Source organism: Gavia stellata, chromosome Z, assembly GCF_030936135.1.
Source record: "Gavia stellata isolate bGavSte3 chromosome Z, bGavSte3.hap2, whole genome shotgun sequence".
Classification (NCBI taxonomy): domain Eukaryota; kingdom Metazoa; phylum Chordata; class Aves; order Gaviiformes; family Gaviidae; genus Gavia; species Gavia stellata.
The window spans coordinates 89,264,771-89,283,366 of NC_082637.1; the positions used below are offsets into that span (position 1 = coordinate 89,264,771).

Genomic DNA, 18,596 nt, shown 5'->3' on the forward strand with positions numbered 1-18,596 from the left:
CCAATCAGCGGTCTCATTACTCGTAAGCAACGGTGCCCCTCCCCCCTCGGGACTCGGCAATAAGCACGACCGTGATTAGGCGCATCCTGCTTCCCCGGGGACGCGGACGGGCGCTCCCCGGTGGCTCGGCCAGGCGGCACACCGCGGTGTGGTGGAGCAGGCCCTGTGAGCGCCGGCTCCTCACGTTCAGCCCCTCGGGGCGGGGGGGGGGGGGGGGGGGGTGTGCCGCTGCCCCTCGCTGCCACGCGCCATGGCCGCCGCCACCTGGCGCTACCGTGGGGACCCCGAGGCGGAGCAACCGGCAGTGCTGGGTGAGGTGGGGGACGGGGCGGGGGACGGGAGACGCCGCGGGGCGGGCGAGGGCCGCGGACGGGAGCGCAGCGGGCGGCCTCCTCCGGCGGGGGCAGGGGGCGCGGGGCAGGGGACGCCGCCCGGGCTCATGGCCTCTCCCCGCCGCCTTGCAGTGCAGTTCTCCAACGGCAGGCTACGGCGGTCCGACTCCATGCGGTTCACCGTCTACCGAAACAGGGACGTGGCCCACCCCCGGAAGAAGCACCGGAGGATCCTGGTAAGGGCCCGCCCGGGGAGCGCGCTCCCGCGGCCGTCTGCAGCCGGTCGTCGTGTTTGTACCGTTGGCAGTAAGGGCGGTCGCGGGAGCCCGGAGCTGCATCTGCCCCGAAACGGGCCCCGGTGGGGGATGCAGCTCTGACGCCATCCACCCGCCTGTGTCTGCGCCGTGGCTCGCCGTGTAACGAGGAACGCTCCGCTGTAGCTGGGCAGCCTCAGGGAACGGCGCGTTGGGAGGCTGCAGCCTCCGTTAGAGACCAGGGTGAGAGCTGTACCCAAACCCATGCCGAGGATTCACGAGTAATTCCCACCTCGGCAGGTAGTGACGAGCTTTCACCCTTTTTCCCCCTTGCGGCTGTGGTCACGGCAGCTCCTGCAAGTAGGAACTAGGAACCGTCGGTCAGACACGCAGTCCCAGTGGTCCCGTTTTGGGAACGCTGCTGTTCCTCTCCAGGCTCCTGCCTGCTGCCCTGCTTTAGCTGCTCTCGTTACCGTGTAGTGACTAATACTGCAAAAATCTGCATGGAGCTTTGCTTCATAGCAAATTTTTAAGAAAATAATCAGAGGTTAGCCCCAGCCTCTGTAAGAGAGAGGATTGTTTTCCAAACTTCACAAAATCTTTGGGATCTCAGAGGAAGTTCTGGTTCTTACGTGGGCTGCCGCCGCAGTGGAGGTGCGTGTGATAGGGGGTGGCAGAACAGGAAAGTGCTTAACGTTCAGGGGAGCCCTGGGCAGGGGGAAAGTCATTCCCTTTTCCTGTAGAGCACGCTGCGTTGGCGAGCCAGGCTCCCACTGAGGCCGCCCGCACTTCTGCAGAGACCCACGAGGTGTCCTTGGACCCCTGAGAAGCGGGTGCGGGTCCTGCCGCCCTGTGGAGTCTCGGAGCATGGTGGTTTCTGTGGAGTGTGTCAGGATCAGATGGTGCCCTCTCAGGCTTGGTATTGCGACTTGACTGTTGGGACAGAAAGGAATCTGAATAATGCAATGTGCTATATGGTGATTAATATTGAGAGTGACATGTGAGAGTAACCTTTCCATCAGAACTGAATACATGCTTAGTTGAAAATTTTTGATTGATACATGATTGTGTATTCTCAGGCAAAGGTTGATGTACTGAAGTTGTGTGTGTGTGTGTGTGTGTTCGTGATTTATTTCAATAACATAAAGGGAAATAATGCTTGAAAATGAAAAGCTATTACTTAACAACTAGTCAGGTCCATTTGATCACAAAATCTGTTCTGTTATGTTTACACAGTGAATACAGAGAATTCTTTACCAAAGTTGTTTTTGTTGTTATTGTTAAATTACATTATAAGGATATTTCTATTTCTTTCAGTGGAAAATGAAGCTTAAAGTCAGAAGGTGCTTTCTGCTTCTGTTTTTAAGTTTTACAACTGCTTACCTGCATAATTCACTCAAGGAATAAATGACTTTTCAGCCAAAATATTCAGAGGAAATATAGTATAGTATAGTAGAGACACAAACGTTTCAAAATGCATTTAGGTGGTTGAGCCATCCCTGGTAGTGCTAGCTCTTTTCTAGTCAGTGAATTGCAGTCACTTCACAGTACTAGAGCTTTAAATGAATCATTGAAAATTAAGTTTTAAACTGAGTTCCCCTTAGTTGTTGTGGTAGCTCTGACCAATGTGTGCCTTTGGCCCAGGCTGAAATCTGTAAGGTTTGTCCTGGAAGCTTAGAGAAGCTTTGAGCAACTGTGTTAAGGACCCTGAAGCATTGGAAATAGTGTCTTAAATTGACTGGCTGCGAGGCCTGATCTCGCATCACTAGTGACTCTGTGAATAAACCCGGTTTCTTTCAAAAACTGTTGCTTCTGGATTAAAGTACGGTGGTCAACACAGCGAGGCATTTTAACTGCGGTGACACGCAGGTTTGCTACGCTGATGAACTCTAGATTATGATTCCCATGATTTCTTTGCAATGGTTCCTCATCTTCTGGCCCAGCGAAAGCTGAGGTAGAATTATATATCATGGGTAGTTTCAGCTTCAAGAAACATTGTCTGTCTTTTAAAGATTTTTGACCTGATGCAAAATGTGTCCAAAATGGGCAAAGTGAAGTTTGCCTACCCATGACTGGTGTCTGATGCTGGGAATATAGAGCGAAAATTAAGTGGATGCAGAGAATGCTTTTCATAGTCCTGTATTCAAGTAATTTTTCTTTGTTTTTCAGGTCTCAGAAACTGAAAGGCTTTCATATGTGGGGAATAACTTCGGCAGCGGAGTTATGAAATGTAACTCCCTATGCAGGTATGGGTTGCTGACAAAATGGGGGCAGGAACATGGAGGTGGAAGCAGAGGAATTGCTCAGATACAAAGTTCCTGGTAGCCTTTCTTAAAGCTGGCTCAGAAGTTCCCACTGAGGCTGTGATTTGAATTAAGAGGGTTTTGACAGGAGGCTGCAGCACCTGGCAGCTGCATTGTTTGTGCATTACGTCCCTTTGGAAGTTGAACATATAGATAGAGTGTATTTGAAAAGGTCTTGTGAAGGAAGGGGTGAGGAGATGATTTGATGTGGCTGAAATTTAGGAATAACAGCTTTGTTATTAAGAAATTAAGATTAAGAAATTGCCGAATTATCTTCTGCTGCCCAGGAAACCCCTGGGTCATTAATCACCATTTAACTTCAGGGCCACAGCACGATGCTGCTATGTGAACTAACAAGCTGTCTGTGCCATGCACTGTAAAAGGAAGCGCTGGTGAAATCACCAGCCTTTACGTGTCCTGGTTTAATAATGTGACCTTTGTAGCATTGGGGCACATCCCACTGGCCTCCTGAGAAGTATTCTGTATGTGAGATCTTTCTCGTTCTCTGATAGGAGAACCACCAAATGGGTGGAGAGCCAATGTGAAATAATCTTGCCTTGTTATACCCAAAGGCATTTTTTTCCTCCTTTGATGCATATTACTGCTGCTACTAACCTACACGATGCTGAAATGCATGTAATGTGCATGTCAGTCTCTACAGCTGTGCTCTGTAGCTCCACTCCAGTTGCACCACACAGTTTGCTTACATTGCTCATCTCTTCTCTAGTTGGACTGCACTGACCTGATTGTGTCTGACTAGTTAGAGTACAGGTGGGGTAAGGGACTAAAGAGCAAACTGCATTGTGTAAAACTATTAGGAAAAGGAGGTGCTTTCAGATGTTAGTGCCCTGATGGTCCTATGTTCTGTGTAAGACTTGACATTAGGAAGCATTTCTTCACAGAGAGGGTGGTCATACACTGGAGCAGGCTTCCTAGAGAGGTGGTCAGTGCCCCAGAGTGCCCTCAATAATGTGCTTTAACTTTTGGTCAGCCCTGAAGTGGTCAGGCAGTTGGACTAGATGATCAATTGTAGGTCCCTTCCACCTGAAATACTGTATTCTATTCTGTTCTATAAACCTGTAAAAGGAATTGGTTTTACTTCTGCAAATAGTATGTCAAAACACGCTAATACTAATCTTCGTTCTTTCTCGGAAGTGAAACCAGGAGAGCTGGACCTTCAGATGTAACAGTCTTCAGTGTAAGATGCTCTAGCTGCAAAAAGGCACCAAGGGGCTTTTTCTTGAGTTCGGAGAGATCTATTCAGGTTAATGAACATGTATGATACAGGTATCATTGCAGTATTACTTCTAGGGAGATTTAGCGCTCTTATCTCTGAACGAGCGACTTCACATCACTGATTAAGAGATGGTTTTAGTGGCTTATGTGGTTCTTGCCTGCACCTGTGGCGATTCTGAGCTGTGGAAACTAACAAGGCAAGCTAACTGCTGATATACATTCAGCTTCAAGTATTAGCTTTGCATTAGGTGTGCACATGCCTCAGGATCTCCAGAGATGCAGGCAAGTATCAATTCAGTAATTTCTTGCTTTTCTTTCAAGTTCTCCCACCCCATCTTTCGATCCCTTTCCTCCCACATCTGCTTCAGCTGCATGCATGAGGATTTCCTCCAGTGGATCCATTTCCATACCTCTTGGCAGCTGTCAGCCTAAAACTGTGCACTCACAACTGCTAATGTGGGTGTAACAGGGAGCAGAAACCACCTCTGAGCAAACAGCTGAGTTTATTCTGAGTGGAAAGTCAATGAGTCTGACAAACCTCTGGGCTTCCTGAGACAGCAGGAACTGCCCAGAGATCCTTCCTGGCCAGTGCAGTGCTGTGATTCCCACTGTACTGGGGCAGCTACTCTGACAGCAGTTGCATATAGAGTATTGCTCCCACTGCAACAAGCAGCCTGTTGTGCAAGCGGGTTTTGTCTTCAGAAAGCATGTTCTGAGTGTTAGGAAGAAGCATTATGGAGCAGAGCAAGTTCAGGCACCAGTAAGAAGGGATCACATGGAATGAACTCTTCTGGCTGGGTAGGAAACTGGTGCAGTTGATACCCTGATCAGCTTCAGCCAAGGGTGACATACAGCCTGTTCCTGGTGGGTCATGAGACATGGTGAGGAGCAGCACAAACCGTTTGGGCTTGCCCCTCTGAAATGTGGGATGAAAAGGAATTTACCTAAGAGAAATCATCCTATTTTAGAGACAGCAAAGTTACATTTCTGAGAAGCTCGGAGGACTTAAAGTGACTTGTACTAAGCAGAGAACTGGCCACAGGGAACCCAAGTTTTAAAAACACAGGAAACTGCATAGAAGCACTGAGAAACCAAGGGTCATGACACATCAAAAAAGACAAAAGAGAATAGCAGCTAGCACTCTGGCACCTAGACTTCATGCATTTTGGAGCTAATTTAGGTGTCCTAAGACTACTACATTTACTTAGAGCAACAAGTGTATATTTTTTTTATACGCATATATAGTGCATGCCTTGGAGGTAAGTTGCTTTATTGTGACATTCTGAATGTACTTGGAAAACTTGTATTTGCAAGGCAAAAGAATTGGCAGGGGGTGGGGAATACACATGGCTCTGCACCATGTGTTTTAAAACATCACTGCCACTGGACTGTCTCTCACTAATCACTTGCCCCTGTTCTTCACAGGTATTTTGTTGGTGTGTTAGACAAGGACTCTGGGCAAATGGAAGTCTATAATGCTGAAATATTCAACATGCAGCCCTTGCTGTCAGGTAGGAAGATACTGTGTTTAACCCCAGCACCGGAGTCAGAGCATGCTAGACCTGTGTATGTATTCAGCTATTGACTGGTTGCTGACAGCGGTGCTCTCTGTCTCCTTGGCTTCTCTTTCTTCCTCGTTTCTGCCTTATTCCCTCAGCATGGAGGAAAGAGGATAGATTATACTCTCCTTCTAAGGCACTGCATGATGTGAAAAACAGAGAAGGAAGCAAGGTGAAATTTAGGGTGGAGGTTGAGCAGAGAGCATTATGGGTAGGAGGGTGGAAGTGCTGGAGTCAGTAAGGAAGTTGTCGATGTTCAGAATAAGTGCAGCCTTGTCTAGGTATGCTCTACTGAGGGAAGCCTGGAAATTGTCAGATCAAGGAACTGGATCACTGAAAAGCAAAAGAGCTTTTCTTCAGCAGAATTGCTTTTTGTTACTGAACCCAGGAGGATAACCCAAAGAATACGGTCTTTGAGAGCTTATTTTTCCCCTGTGCCACAGGACCTCGGTATTGCTGCAATCCATGTGTTACACTCAAAGGCTTTATAGCAAAAATTGGCCTGCTTTTCCTTTTTTGTTCTATGTATGTACTTTTATGTTCAGTTTGTTCTTTAATTGACAAAGTCCTATGGAAGAGATCTTGAAGTGTTGTGCCAAGTCTTTTAGTAATGGATTGGAGCTAAAGGGATACAGAATATGTATGCTGTCCTCGCTGCTGCAAGCCAAACATACTAACTTTTATTCTTTTATAGATAACTTAATACCTGACGACATGAAAGATTATCAGAATAAATCCTACAGGGAGAAGGTAAAGTTGAAACCCCATATAATACTCTACTGTGATTGTTGAGCTAACAGTGGCAGATGATACTTGTCTGAGAATGTAATGTTTGGTTTACTGCAGGGTAAACCTGTGCAGGTTCAGCACTCTCTCTGTGCCTTGGAGGTTTATGAGACAGTGCATTATTAGTGTCTACCTTGGCAGTATTTTCATAAGTATTTCAGACTTGATCACAGTCCCAGTTACTTCCTGCCCCCTTGCAGATCAGTACTTGGCATATGGTTGGATTGTGCCCAGTGAAACATTTGAAGTTTTCTTAGAGAATGTGAATGTCGACTAAGTGGTGGTTAGCTGAGTTTTCCTCTTAGATGCAAAGTGTATTCAGCAGTGTGTTTTAATTTGCTTCTGTCTTACACAGATGGATTTGTGCATTGAGGCCTTTGGTACCAGCAAGCAGAAGCGAGCTCTGAACTCTCGGCGAATGAATGCAGTGGGCAATGATATTGTGAATACTGCTGTGACAAAAGCAGCAGCAAACATTATAGATGCAAAGGGAGTAACAGGTAAGAATATTGTCTCAGGGTTTAGTGAAGACAATCAGAAGTGCCTTTTCTGTCTGTTCCTTGCCAAGTATGGTAGGAAGAAGAAAGGGGTTTTCTTTGAGTGACCAAGGAAGCAGCTGGTTTAACAGCTGAGAAGGGCACATGTGGAGGAACTCGCAGATCTCTCTGGTGGAAAAGGAATTGCTTCCTTCTGATCCTGCTAGGTTTAGTGTGGGTGTTGCCTGAATGAGGGAAGGTCCCTGTGGCATCAGTGTCTGTCCCTGCCCATTGTTGGGAGCTCTTCTGGGAGTCTCTGGATATCAGTTCCTGGGATAAAGGCAGTACATTCACCTGGTCTGAACTGAGATGCTCAATGTTCATTAAGGTGAACTGTACCCTGCTTTCACAGTGGCATGCCTATGGAAAATGGTCTGTGCCCTAAACCAGGTCACAGCCTCAAGTGCCATTCCCAGCGCTGTTGTGAGCCAGGCTGATGGACTTAGGCTTCTGCTATGGAGGAGCCTGCAGCAAAGAGGAGTCTGCCGTGGTCTTAGTTATTGTCACTACTGCAGGGAAAGTTCACTTTCCAAAGCATCACCCTGAGGTGATGTTTCAAGGAAAGTTGGTAACCCCACTACTGAGTGCTGGTGAGGCTGCATCTGTATTATGTTGTCCAGCCTGTGCCACCCCCCTCTGCCCCAGCCCTAATCAAGAAGGAGGTGGAGAAATGATAGAGGAGTCATGGCAGGGCAACAAGAACGGGCAGGGGCCTGGAGCACACAGCTGACAAGGAGAGGCAGAGGGAGCTCAATTTGGTTAGTCTGGCAAAGAGAAGACCAAGTAGGATTTAACAGCAGCCCACAGCTACCTGAACAGCAGTCAGAGCCAAACACTTCTCATAGTGCTAACAAGGGTCAATAGTATAAGTTGCAGTGGCTCCTGGACCTTGGGAGGTCTACATGGGAGACTGGGGGAACCTTCTTTCTTTGGAGGGTGGTGCAGCCCTGGAACAGGTCAGAGAGAGCTGTGAAGTCACCGTCCTTGGTGATTTCCAAGCTTTGGCAGGGCAAAACCAGGGCTGCCATGATCAAGTGCTGTAGACTATCCTACTCCGAGCAGAAGGTTGGACAGGGGACCTCCAGAACTCCTTTCAACCATCACTTCTGGGATTCTGAGTTTCAGTGGCTATGAATGGGAGAGATGTCTGTTGACTATAGAACCCGTCAGCTCTCATCCATTGTGTTTCAGGTTGGATATTGACTGTGTTCAGAGCTGCTTTGTGCCAAATGGATGTCCAATGGAACCCAGGGTGCCAAAACCATATTCTGCCCACCCTGCAGGCAAGAGGTGCAGCAGCAGCAACCAGTTTGTCTTGGTGCACTTCTTTCCTAGATTTTTTCTCTAGTCTGGAGTGGCTTTTCTAAATTTTAAGGAGCAGAAAGTTCTTGGTAGAAGTGATGACACCAGTCTAAAACCCATCATGCTCAATACATAGCAGGCATGTCAGAAGCTCTCAGTCTTTCTGTGCCTACTGGAATGCTTTCTGTACAGTCAGCACCTACATGTGGCAGTAACAAAACAAAATAGGGAAGAGCTGTAGCCTTTTCCTTACTACTGTTGCAAGTGAGATAAACTGAACTGGAGTTTTAAACCTTTAAAACTCCAGCTGTGGCCAAACTGGTGTTGACCAAAGAACCACCATTGAGTAGACTTGTGTTAAAAGGAGGGATTTGTATTGTGGTCATGTTCTCTGTGTTTTCGTTTGCATGGTCCAAATACTCTCTTCTTTCCTGCTTCCCTCCAAAGCTTTGATCCAGGATGTGGCCCAAGATGATATACAGAACATCTCCATCTTTCTCCCACCATGTAATGAAGATGCTGACAAACCAGAAAATGTTTACAAGTTTGAGGACAGTATCTTTTTCTGTGGCAGAGTGGTTTCCCACACCTGTAAGCCTTGATGTCAGTGGTCTGGCATGTGGGAGTGAGTGCTGCCAGATGTGTGAATGAGCTGAGCCTTCTCCCTTCACAAGCCAAAAGCTGAGAGCAGGGACGTGCTGTGTTGAGATTTTGGGTCTGCAAGGCCCATATCCTGCCTCATATCTACAGAGAGCAGGATGCTGTGCCTCCCTGTTGGCAGCAGTTTGACTGGGAATAGTAACGAGGTCAGCCATGCAGGAGAAGTGACTTGTAGTTGAGCCACAGTCCTATAGATACCTTTGTTATTGTCCAGCTTCCTAGTCTTGTCATTACATCCTGTGTATTTATAATTTCCTTCCCTCCCTCCCTGCCCCACACCTCCTAAAGCTAGAGAGGATAGAGCTTATCTCATTGCAGGCTGTTCAGACCAGAAGGGAGAGCAAAGGCATGCTTGTTCTTTTCTTTAAAATCCTTCCAGTTCTGTCTCCAGCAGAGTATGAAGCATTACAGGTTCCAGCAGCAGTCTTTGTTAATATCACTCCAGAAGAAGTCACAAAGAAAATGGAAGATAAAAGGTAATGCTGCTGCAAACAGCCTTGTAATAGTCAAGGTGGGCCCTGTGAAACTGTAGGTTTTCTGTGGGGCAGGATGGCTACTGCTGCCAGCTCCACAATACCCAGGCTGATCTTTTCAGTGCAGAGGGGGGACATTTGATCCAAGCATGGCTGAGCAACACCTACCTTGCTGAATGCAGGGTATAGTTTTACAGGTGAGGAAGTTGTGTGCACAGCGCCATGGCTGCCCTTTGGGGAACTGATCGCAGAGGAAGAGAGTGGAGATACGCAAAGCGGGGTCTGCAGGCAGGTGCCTAGAAGGGGGACCACAGAGCTGTGCTGAGCACGGTATGCCTATGGCTGGGCGCTGTCCCAGCCAAGTACTGGCTGGCTGTGGAAGATGCTGTGGCTTGGCAAGCTGACATGGACACACATTTAGAGCTGTTAAGCCCTTTTGCTGAGGGGCTGAAATGAGCAGGAAAAAGCACAAACTGCACCTTACTCCCTGCGCTTCCTGCCTGCCTGTGCTGGAGTAGAAGTGTGCCTGTGTGCCATGCTGAGAGCCTGGAGTTTCTGCAGTTCAGGGACCTTCTTAGTAGCTGCACACTGAAAGGGACTGGCTGAATGTGGTGGGCATCAACAGGAAAGTGTGCTCACAAAGCAGCCTCCTGGGCTATGTTTTATAAGTGTCCAGGGAACTCTTCTCAAACAGCTGACCATTGAAGTTACAGGTGTGTCCTGTCCTTCTGACAATGTAAACTGGTTCCTGGTTCTTTGAGCCTCATTTTCCCCTTCTTTCTCCTTCAGTCATTGCTCCTTTGTTTTAGAGGAGCTGAAGTTCCTGCCTGCTGATGAGAAGAGCAGAGATCACAAAGCTCGATGCCTCTGGTTCCTGGACACCCTTATTAAGTTCAGCTACCTGAAAGTGATCAAGAAGAAGCGTAAGAGAATTTTCAGCTCCTCCACTTTTAAGCTACCTGCTGAGACTTGGTTTGTAATTAGTAGAAAACAGTAAAGCTGCCCAGAATGAGCCGTGATCAAACAGCTAGCTGCAGCAGTTGCTTTCAGCCTGTTTCAAACTGAGGTTGAGGATCTGCATGTTGATGAGGGTTGTTAGATCTGTGTCTGCTGGGAGATCTATGTCTAATCCTTTCCACTCCCTTTGTAACTGCCATACATCAGGATGGCACCATGAGATCCTCTTGGTAGGAGATAGGGTAGCGTAGATTGGAAATTTTGAGATTCCTTCTAGTTTATCAATAGTTCTGTACTTAGAAACATGTTTTATGTTGTCACACACTTTAGTCCTAAGCCAAGAGGCTGGAAACTATCAGCTCTCTCCCTCATGCAGCCTCCATATTCCAGATGCAAGAGGCATACAGTACGCAATACATCCTTTATATCTCCTTCTGTCCTTTCGAGAATGTTTTCATCATCCTTTGCTTATTAGCTCAACATGTGGATCACAGTGATCATACCTCTGTCTTCAGGATCTTTCTTTTAAAATGGCAGGAACTGCTGTTCTCAAAAGCACTGCACAAAATATTTTGGTTGAGATTTTCAAGACTTGCCATCTTCCATAGAACTTGTTTATCTGAGTCTCCTTGTCACTGCTGAAAATGTCATTGTTAGCATTTTCAATGGCAGGGGTGTGATGGAGGAGGAAATGGCAAGCCTGTCTGCAAATATCTTCCTGCATTGCTGGAGACACAGGAATCACCCTGTAGAACTTAGCCATTTCCACATCATTCTTGACTAGTCTTGGTGCTAATAGGAATTTGTTAGTGTGGTTTCAGTTTTAATAATATTTAGTGACAGAAAAGTGTATTAAAAGGCAGGAATCTATTAAAAGGAATATATGCATAGGTACACATGCACGCATTTTAGATTGTGTACTATTGAAGTGGGAGATCCCATTTGTAAAGAAAATAAAAGCTGTTAGGAGCCTCTCTCTGACCTGAAAAATGATGAGACCTAGAAAAATGATGAGACCTAGAAAACAAGTGCCCAGGTTCCTTTTAGGTTCTCGGTCTTCCCAGGAAGAGGTGATAAATGTCATGGTAATAAATGTGCTATTACAATAGCTGGAGATGGGCAGTACAAGGAAGAGTATGTGTTTCTCATTCCACTGCAAAACGCCTTTCTGTCCTAGATCCAATGGGGCCTGAATGCCCACACATTATCAGCAGGAAACTCATGAAGAATTTCACTTCACTGACCTATAACAATGGCAGGTAAGGAACTATGTTTGCTTTGATGTTCTTGAGGCAGAGGTACGGCAGAGTTCAGCTTGAAGGGCCAGGGACACATTATCAAGAAACCTCCTACCAAAATGGAAGATGGCAGTAGCTTCTCTTGCTTCACACCCCTGGCCCTGTAGAACATCGGGTCATGGCTGGTGATAGTCCATTTTAGACAGTGCAGGTCTAAAATGTGACTGGGAGAAGCAGGGTCATGTGTGCAAAAGCAAGCCTGCACCTGTGGATTTAGCTAGCAGGACCATGTGGAGTGCCTAGCCGTCTGTCTGACCATTTCTGGATGCAGGATGGCAGAATGGGTGCTTGCTTTGCAGCTGACTCTTGACTGTGCAGCGGAACAGGCAGCTGTTTGCACATACATTTTCACTGGGAATTAAGGGAGCTGACGCACACGTCAGCTCTTCCACCAGGGTCAGGACAGAGGTAGTGCATATATGGTGCTTTTATTACACTCACATAGTTTAATTAGCGTAACAGGGGTGCTTTTACATGAACCTAGACCTGACTTGACTTATTTGGATTCTCCACTGAAACCTGCACAGACAAAACTGTGTAAAGATTTGCACTGGTTAAGTCACGCTGGTGGGAAACCTATGCTGGTGCACCCATATGTATACAGGCCAAAGAGTTCTGCCTAAGCTTTGCCCAGGTGTTGCCCTGCCAGCAGTGACAAAGTTTGGTATAGGAAGGTAGGGTCTGGTCCTGCCATGAAGGTCAGCTGGGGTAAGCCACCACCCCATGACCAGAGCAGAGGCTGGGAAGCTACTGCAAGCTCCTCTCTATCAGTGTCAGAGCCACTTGTGTGGTGCTGAGTGCTGTCTAACTGCAGGGAGGACCTTGGGTAGCTGTGGGAGATGGCCTCTGACCCAGTGGCCCTTGCCTGCAGCCCTAAGAAGGATGCCACTTACAGCTAAGCAGTTATAAATCTGGATAAACGTTTTCAGCAGTCCTGTTACGTGGAAGCACCAAAATGCAGACAAGGGTGAACAGTATCCTCGCTTTTGCCATAGTGTCTTCACCACATTTGGGGAGCCAACAGCCTCTCTGCCTAGAAGGGGCATAATGCCGATGTTTAGCTATTGCACAGCTGCACTGCCACTGTTAATCTGATATGAGCAGAGAATTTGAATCCAAATAGGCCAGTTTTTGTCTGAAGGCTCAAAGCAGTCAAATGCTCCTAGAGGACTGCCAGCCAGGGATCTGCTTTGTGTGGATTGTGTATTTGAGGTGTCAATAGTAGTTACACTGAATGCCCTCAGAATGGCTTCCCTTTGCTTTCCTCTTGCAAGGGACCAGCCTGCCAATGAGACTGAAATGCCATTAGTTGGTGATTTTGTTAAAGCTGCATAGTGATAAACAACCCCAGGGGCATGTGAGGACAAAGAAGCCTGTTAGGCCCCTGTGATCAGAGGTCTCTGTTGCTTTGAGCTCTTTTTTGGTGTCTAGGAAAAGTTAGTCATGTCTAACTGGGGCTCCAGTTCTGTCTGCGCTTCATTGGGGTTGTGTTTTGGATTCACTGACACTCCACATCTCATGTGTTCTCCCTCTTGCCATGCAGTGTCCAGAATTTAATCTCTGCATCAATGAAGGCTAAAATTACAGCATACGTCATTGCATTGGCTCTGCACATCAACAACTTCCAAACAGACCTCACCATCCTGCAGAATGATATGAAGCTTCAAGAAAGCAGGTGGGTTGTCATTCTTGTTCATGCCTGCTGAGATTTCATGTGATCCTCCTACAAAGAGCCCCTGGGGAGAGAGCTCTGGAGCCTCTCTGGTACCTGGGTAGTACAGTGATACCTACTAGTGAGTCCCTTTTGTTGTAATTGGACTCTGTCTTTTATGGCTGCGTTGAAGCTTTATTTTGAAGCCCTGATACTTCTAAAGGAGTGTGATTATAGGTCTCAAACTTTGGAAGGGCACTTGTTGCAAAGAGTTGCGCAGTGCTTCAAGAAGCTCTTCACGTATTCTGCACAGAAGGAAACTGAGACAGACAGCACCAAAATGGGCAGCCAGGGCAGATTCCAGGACAGACCTATCCACTGCCACCCAGCCCCATTTCTTGCCTGACAAATCACATCCTTCTTCACCTTCCTGTTCTCTGTGCCCCTTCTTCCTGCAGAGCTCCAGTCCCTGTTAGGTACCAGTCCGGGTGTAAGTGCAGGTTTGCAGCTGACTGCAACAGGAAAACTAGAAACAGGAATTTTTTTCTCACAGTCACATTGTGAGTATGTAGTTGGTGTTCACATGGAGGAATCCCAGGCCCCTGAAATTTATCCTCTCTGGGTTTAGCACCAAAGAGATTGTTTTTGTTTCTGAAATACTGATGGACTTGGGGACTTTTCAGCAAAGCATCATGGGGAGAGGTTGTAGGCAGAACTGCTGGCCATAGTATTTGAAATAAGGATTTGTCAAATCAGGGTTAGTGAAGGTGAATGGGTAGAAAGCAGCTTGCAGGGCAAACAACCCTTGCTATGTGAGATTTTGGGGGCAGTTGTTCTCTAGATTTTAATCTTCCATGGAAGAATACGTGTCATGCACCTGCTGTTAGCTGCAAGACCTGCTTTTCCCAGCAGGTGTCAGCCTGAGCCTGCTGCCAGCTCTGCTGGCTCTGGGAGCTGTTTGCGCTGTACCGTCTCTGGCCCCTGCAGAATAAATCAGGAATTGAGCAGTTCCAATCAGCCAATCCACTGTGCTTGCTGGGAAGTCTCCCAACAAGCAGACATCAGCTCAGCAGGCAGCTTGTTAATACTGTTTGGGAAGGGGTCAGGTGGCCCCGTTAGTGACTTGTTCAGCCAAGCTCATTAGTATCTCTCTCCCACCCTGTCCTGTTCTGTGGGTGATGGTGATGCCAAGGACATGTGCTTCCTAACTCAGTCACATTGGTCTTTCGTAACAGGATTGCTTAGAGGTCATGCGGCTGGGTAGGAACTGCAGAAGGGCAGAAACGCTTCACCGCAACTGAGAGAAGTGTTGTGGACTATACTGGGGTTTCTGCCTGAGGGATGTAATGTTACGCTCCCTAGTCAGCCTTGGTGCAATGACATCTGATTTTGCCCCCGGTTATGCTGTTTATTCTTTGATAGGTAGCAGTGCGTTTAACAGCAATGTGTGCTGCTGGTTTCCATCCATTTTTTCTTTCTTTTTTTTTTTTTCTTTTTGGAACTAAGCTTTTCAAGGAAGCCATGTTGGTTTTTGCAGTTGACACTCAGGTTTTGTTCTTAACTGCTATACTGGAGCTGGAAATACAGGGCATAGGATACTATTGAGAAAAGGGTGGAGGAGGCTGGGACCTGTTGGAAAAATTGAGGAGACACACAGCCCTGAGCCACCTGATGGGATGATCCTTGCTTGCAGTGGGAGGTTTGACTGAAGAACCCTTCCCAACTGCATCTGTTTGTATTTCAAAGATAATAAAGTCAGGGAGGATTCTGAGACTTGTGTGTTTGCAGGACCACAGCTGAGGATGGGACACCTATTTGCCTGCTAGCTTTCCTTCGGATGTACTTTGTTCTCTCTGTTTGACAAGCCTCCAGGTGTGTTCTGGCTTGTGTAGGGTGAAGAGCTTGGGCAGGAAGGTGCATCTCAAACAAGCCCCTCTTACACCTAAGGATCCTGAATTTTAGTGCCTATGAGGAGATGCTCTTGCTGTACTAGGTTCCATTCATCATACCATGCATGGGAGATGAGTGCACTGGGAGGCAATCATGGGCTGCCAGCGGCAGGAGCTGAACACAAATAACGTCTGTTCTCCTCTTCATAAGGAAGTGGAGAGCGGCATTATTTTTTTTTTCTCAAGTCAGCTAGTCATTGAGTAAGGCAATGTGGGTTTATAATGCTGTCTGAGGTGGCGGTGCATAGCTCAGTAGCATTCTAGCCTCCCCAAGAAGGCTCTACCTTGTAGTCTTTGAATACTTCCAGCTTCTGTCTCCATGGTACTCTTGAGATGCAGAGAACACATCCTGCTTGGTGGTGCCTCCTGGCTTCTCAGGAGGCAAAAGGCTGTTGATCTTCTGTGCAGTGTCATGCTACAGAAGACCCATGCCCCTGCTGACGCATTATAACTCTGGTGTTTTCCAGGATGATGGACATTGCAAAGGCCATGCGGTTGAAGATCTCCAAGGCAAAGGGGCTACCGGGACTTGAGAATGATCAGAACCACAAGCTAGGCACTCTCTCTGTCCCTTTGCCTCTGCAGAAGGCATCAGAGAACCAACGGAAGCGCAAGAAAATGAACTAAAATGTCTGGGAGGTCTGAGCAGGGGCGAAACAGTTCCTTTCTCAACTGCTGTTCTGCACACAGAGCATCATGGGGACGCTTTTGTTTGTTGGATTTGGCTGTCCAGCATCAGCACGTGACCCTGCTGAAACCCTGTCTCGAGGCTGGGCTGGAACAGATGTTCACCTCATTAAACTGCTGCTTTTTTCTATTTATGTAGAAAAAGCTATAATAAAACATCTGTCTTTTTTCCTGTCTGTACGAGCGGAGAAGGATGTAGGTTGTCCTAGAGTAAGAGAACACAGTTTGAAACTGCAGCTCCTCCACTGACTACTGTCTGGTTGGTTCTGACAGTGACCTGTCAACTTGTGGCCCATTTTACTCCTTTCACACAGGCAGAGTAGACAGCATAGAAAGAGACAGGCTAAGTACAACATTACTTACACACACGTTTGACTCTGTGTATGTTTGTTTTTCTAGAGTTTCAGTGTAATTCTCTGTTGAAAAAGTGTGAAGGTGCAATACAGACAAAATATTTCTGCAACTTTCCTTATCCTGGCTTCTTGCCTGGAGGAGGGAGAATTCTGCTGACTCAGAGCTGGTGTCCTCTTCAGAAAGGGTGATTAGTTTGAATCCACAGCTGTGGCTTCCCAGTCCTTGGGAGGGAGACTTCTGTGCTAGTTTCTCTGCTTTTTCACTCTAGTGCTGGGCTGTAAGCCTCATTGCAGGTGTTTACTAAGCGAGATTGTAGGAATCTGGGGCTTGTGAAAAGCTGAGGATCACCTCCAAGAGAAAAAAGCTTATGTTAAACAGGAGGAGCATGGGATGTCAAGAACAGTCTTCTCTTCAAGGTGTCTTTGCTTCAGACTAATTTGGGTTTAGTACATCATTTCAGGGCTTACAGGTAACTCCTTACATGCTTTAATGACCCACTCTTCACAGCTGTCATTAGAAGTGACAGAAGCATCCAGTTTTCTGGGTAGAGGATAATTAATGACATGGGAATTACAGGCTGCAGATGATTCATAGGAATGTTTTTACTACAGAATGGTTGAGGTTGGAAGGGACCTCTGGAGGTCACCTTGTCCAATCCCTGTGCTCAAGCAGGGTCACCCAGAGCCAGGTGCCCAGGACTATGTCCAGATGACTTTTGCATATCTCCAGTGATGGAAATTCCACAACCTCCCTGGGCACCCTGTGCCAGTGCTTGGTCACCCTCACAGTAAAAAAGTGTTTCCTGATGTTCAGAGGGAGCCTCCTGTGTTTCAGTGTGTGCCCATTGCCACTGGTCAAGTTATTGGGCACCACTGGAAAGAGCCTGGCTTATCCTCTTTGCCCCCTCCCTTCAGGTATTTATAGACATGGATGATATCCCCCTGAGCCTTCTCTGCTCCAGGCTGAACAGTCCCAGCTCTCTCAGCCTTTCCTCACAGGAGTGATGCTCTAGCCCCTTCAGCATGTTAGTCGCCCTTCATTGGACTCTCTCCAGCATGTCCATGTCTCTCTTGTACTGAGGAGCCCAGAACAGGACACAGTACTCTAGGTATGCCCTCACCAGTGCTGAGCAGAGGGAAAGGATCACCTCCCTCAGCCTGCTGGAAATGGTCCTCCTGATGCTACCTAGGACACCATTAGCCTCTGCTCTGAGGGCACGTTGCTGGCTCGTGTTCAACTCGGTGCCCATCAGGAATCCCACGTCCCTTTCTTCCAAGCTGCTTTCTGGCTTGTCCTGGTGCATGGGGTTGCTCCTCCCCAGCTGCAGGACTCTGCACTTCCTCATGTTGAACTTTGGAAGCCTCTGACTTACCCAGGCCTTGTTCTCAGTTCTTCAGTAGAGTGAATTTGCCCAGGGAGCTGATCTGGCTGAAACTACTTTTTGTGGGTTTTTTAAATTCTCATTAGAATCTGGTCTTCTGCATATCAGAGCCAGCAGCTCTGACTTACTTAGACTGGTATGAAGCACTATTCTAAGATACATGATTAGTTTATCCTCTTTATCTAATTCTAGCTCATTGCTGCTGGGTTTCAGATGGTTGATATGGGCATGAGAAGGGGAGCAGGTGGGGATCACCCTGACAGTTCCATAGGGGTTTGGATTAAATATTAATTGCTGTTGCAAAGCTGCTTCTGTGTGCCAAGGCAAGCAGAGTAGAAAGCAGAGGTGGTTGCCCGACCAACCGAGCAAGAAGTGATGCTGTTTTCCATGATTTGGAGCCACTTGCAGCAGAGATGAGGATGTAACAGCCTCTCTTGACATCACTGCTGTGTGCAGCAGAGCCTGTTCTGACCACACCCCTGATTTGGGGAAAATGAGTGCTAATTTAGTCCAAATGGGAGAATGACTTATCTGCAGTTTGCCTCACTATTAGCCGTTGCACTTTGCAAAGCAGCTATTCACCTTCCCAGTAACACAGTAGAGTTCTTCACTGTACAAAAGAAGTGCCAAGGCAGGGATGTGGCAGTGGGGGAAGGGGACACAAGATCCCATCTTGGGGCCACATATGTCCCCTGGTGCTGGGCAGACCCTCTGAAGCAGGCAGGATAGGGCTGCAGGTAGGTCCCGTGGAGGGGACTCTTATCAGGTGTGAACCACAGCAAGATGTAGGTAGCCTGGAGGGACTTGGAGCCCCCAGTCAAGTACTCTTGTCCCTGTCCACACCACAGAGAAGGGAGTGTGAGTAGATGGTTTGATCA

The 18,596-nt window shown here is 47.4% G+C and overlaps 1 protein-coding gene across 1 annotated transcript; it reads left to right on the plus strand.

Moving 5' to 3' along the window:
* The first annotated feature begins 240 nt into the window (after positions 1-240).
* POLR1E (RNA polymerase I subunit E) lies at positions 241-16,151 on the plus strand. Its single transcript, XM_059833903.1, has 12 exons — positions 241-311; positions 465-568; positions 2,756-2,832; positions 5,551-5,636; positions 6,379-6,434; positions 6,826-6,970; positions 8,756-8,863; positions 9,348-9,444; positions 10,231-10,364; positions 11,576-11,657; positions 13,240-13,371; positions 15,764-16,151. Exons 1-12 carry the CDS (start codon positions 251-253, stop codon positions 15,921-15,923), a joined length of 1,242 nt encoding a protein of 413 aa, XP_059689886.1. The 5' UTR covers positions 241-250; the 3' UTR covers positions 15,924-16,151.
* The last annotated feature ends 2,445 nt before the right edge of the window (positions 16,152-18,596 follow it).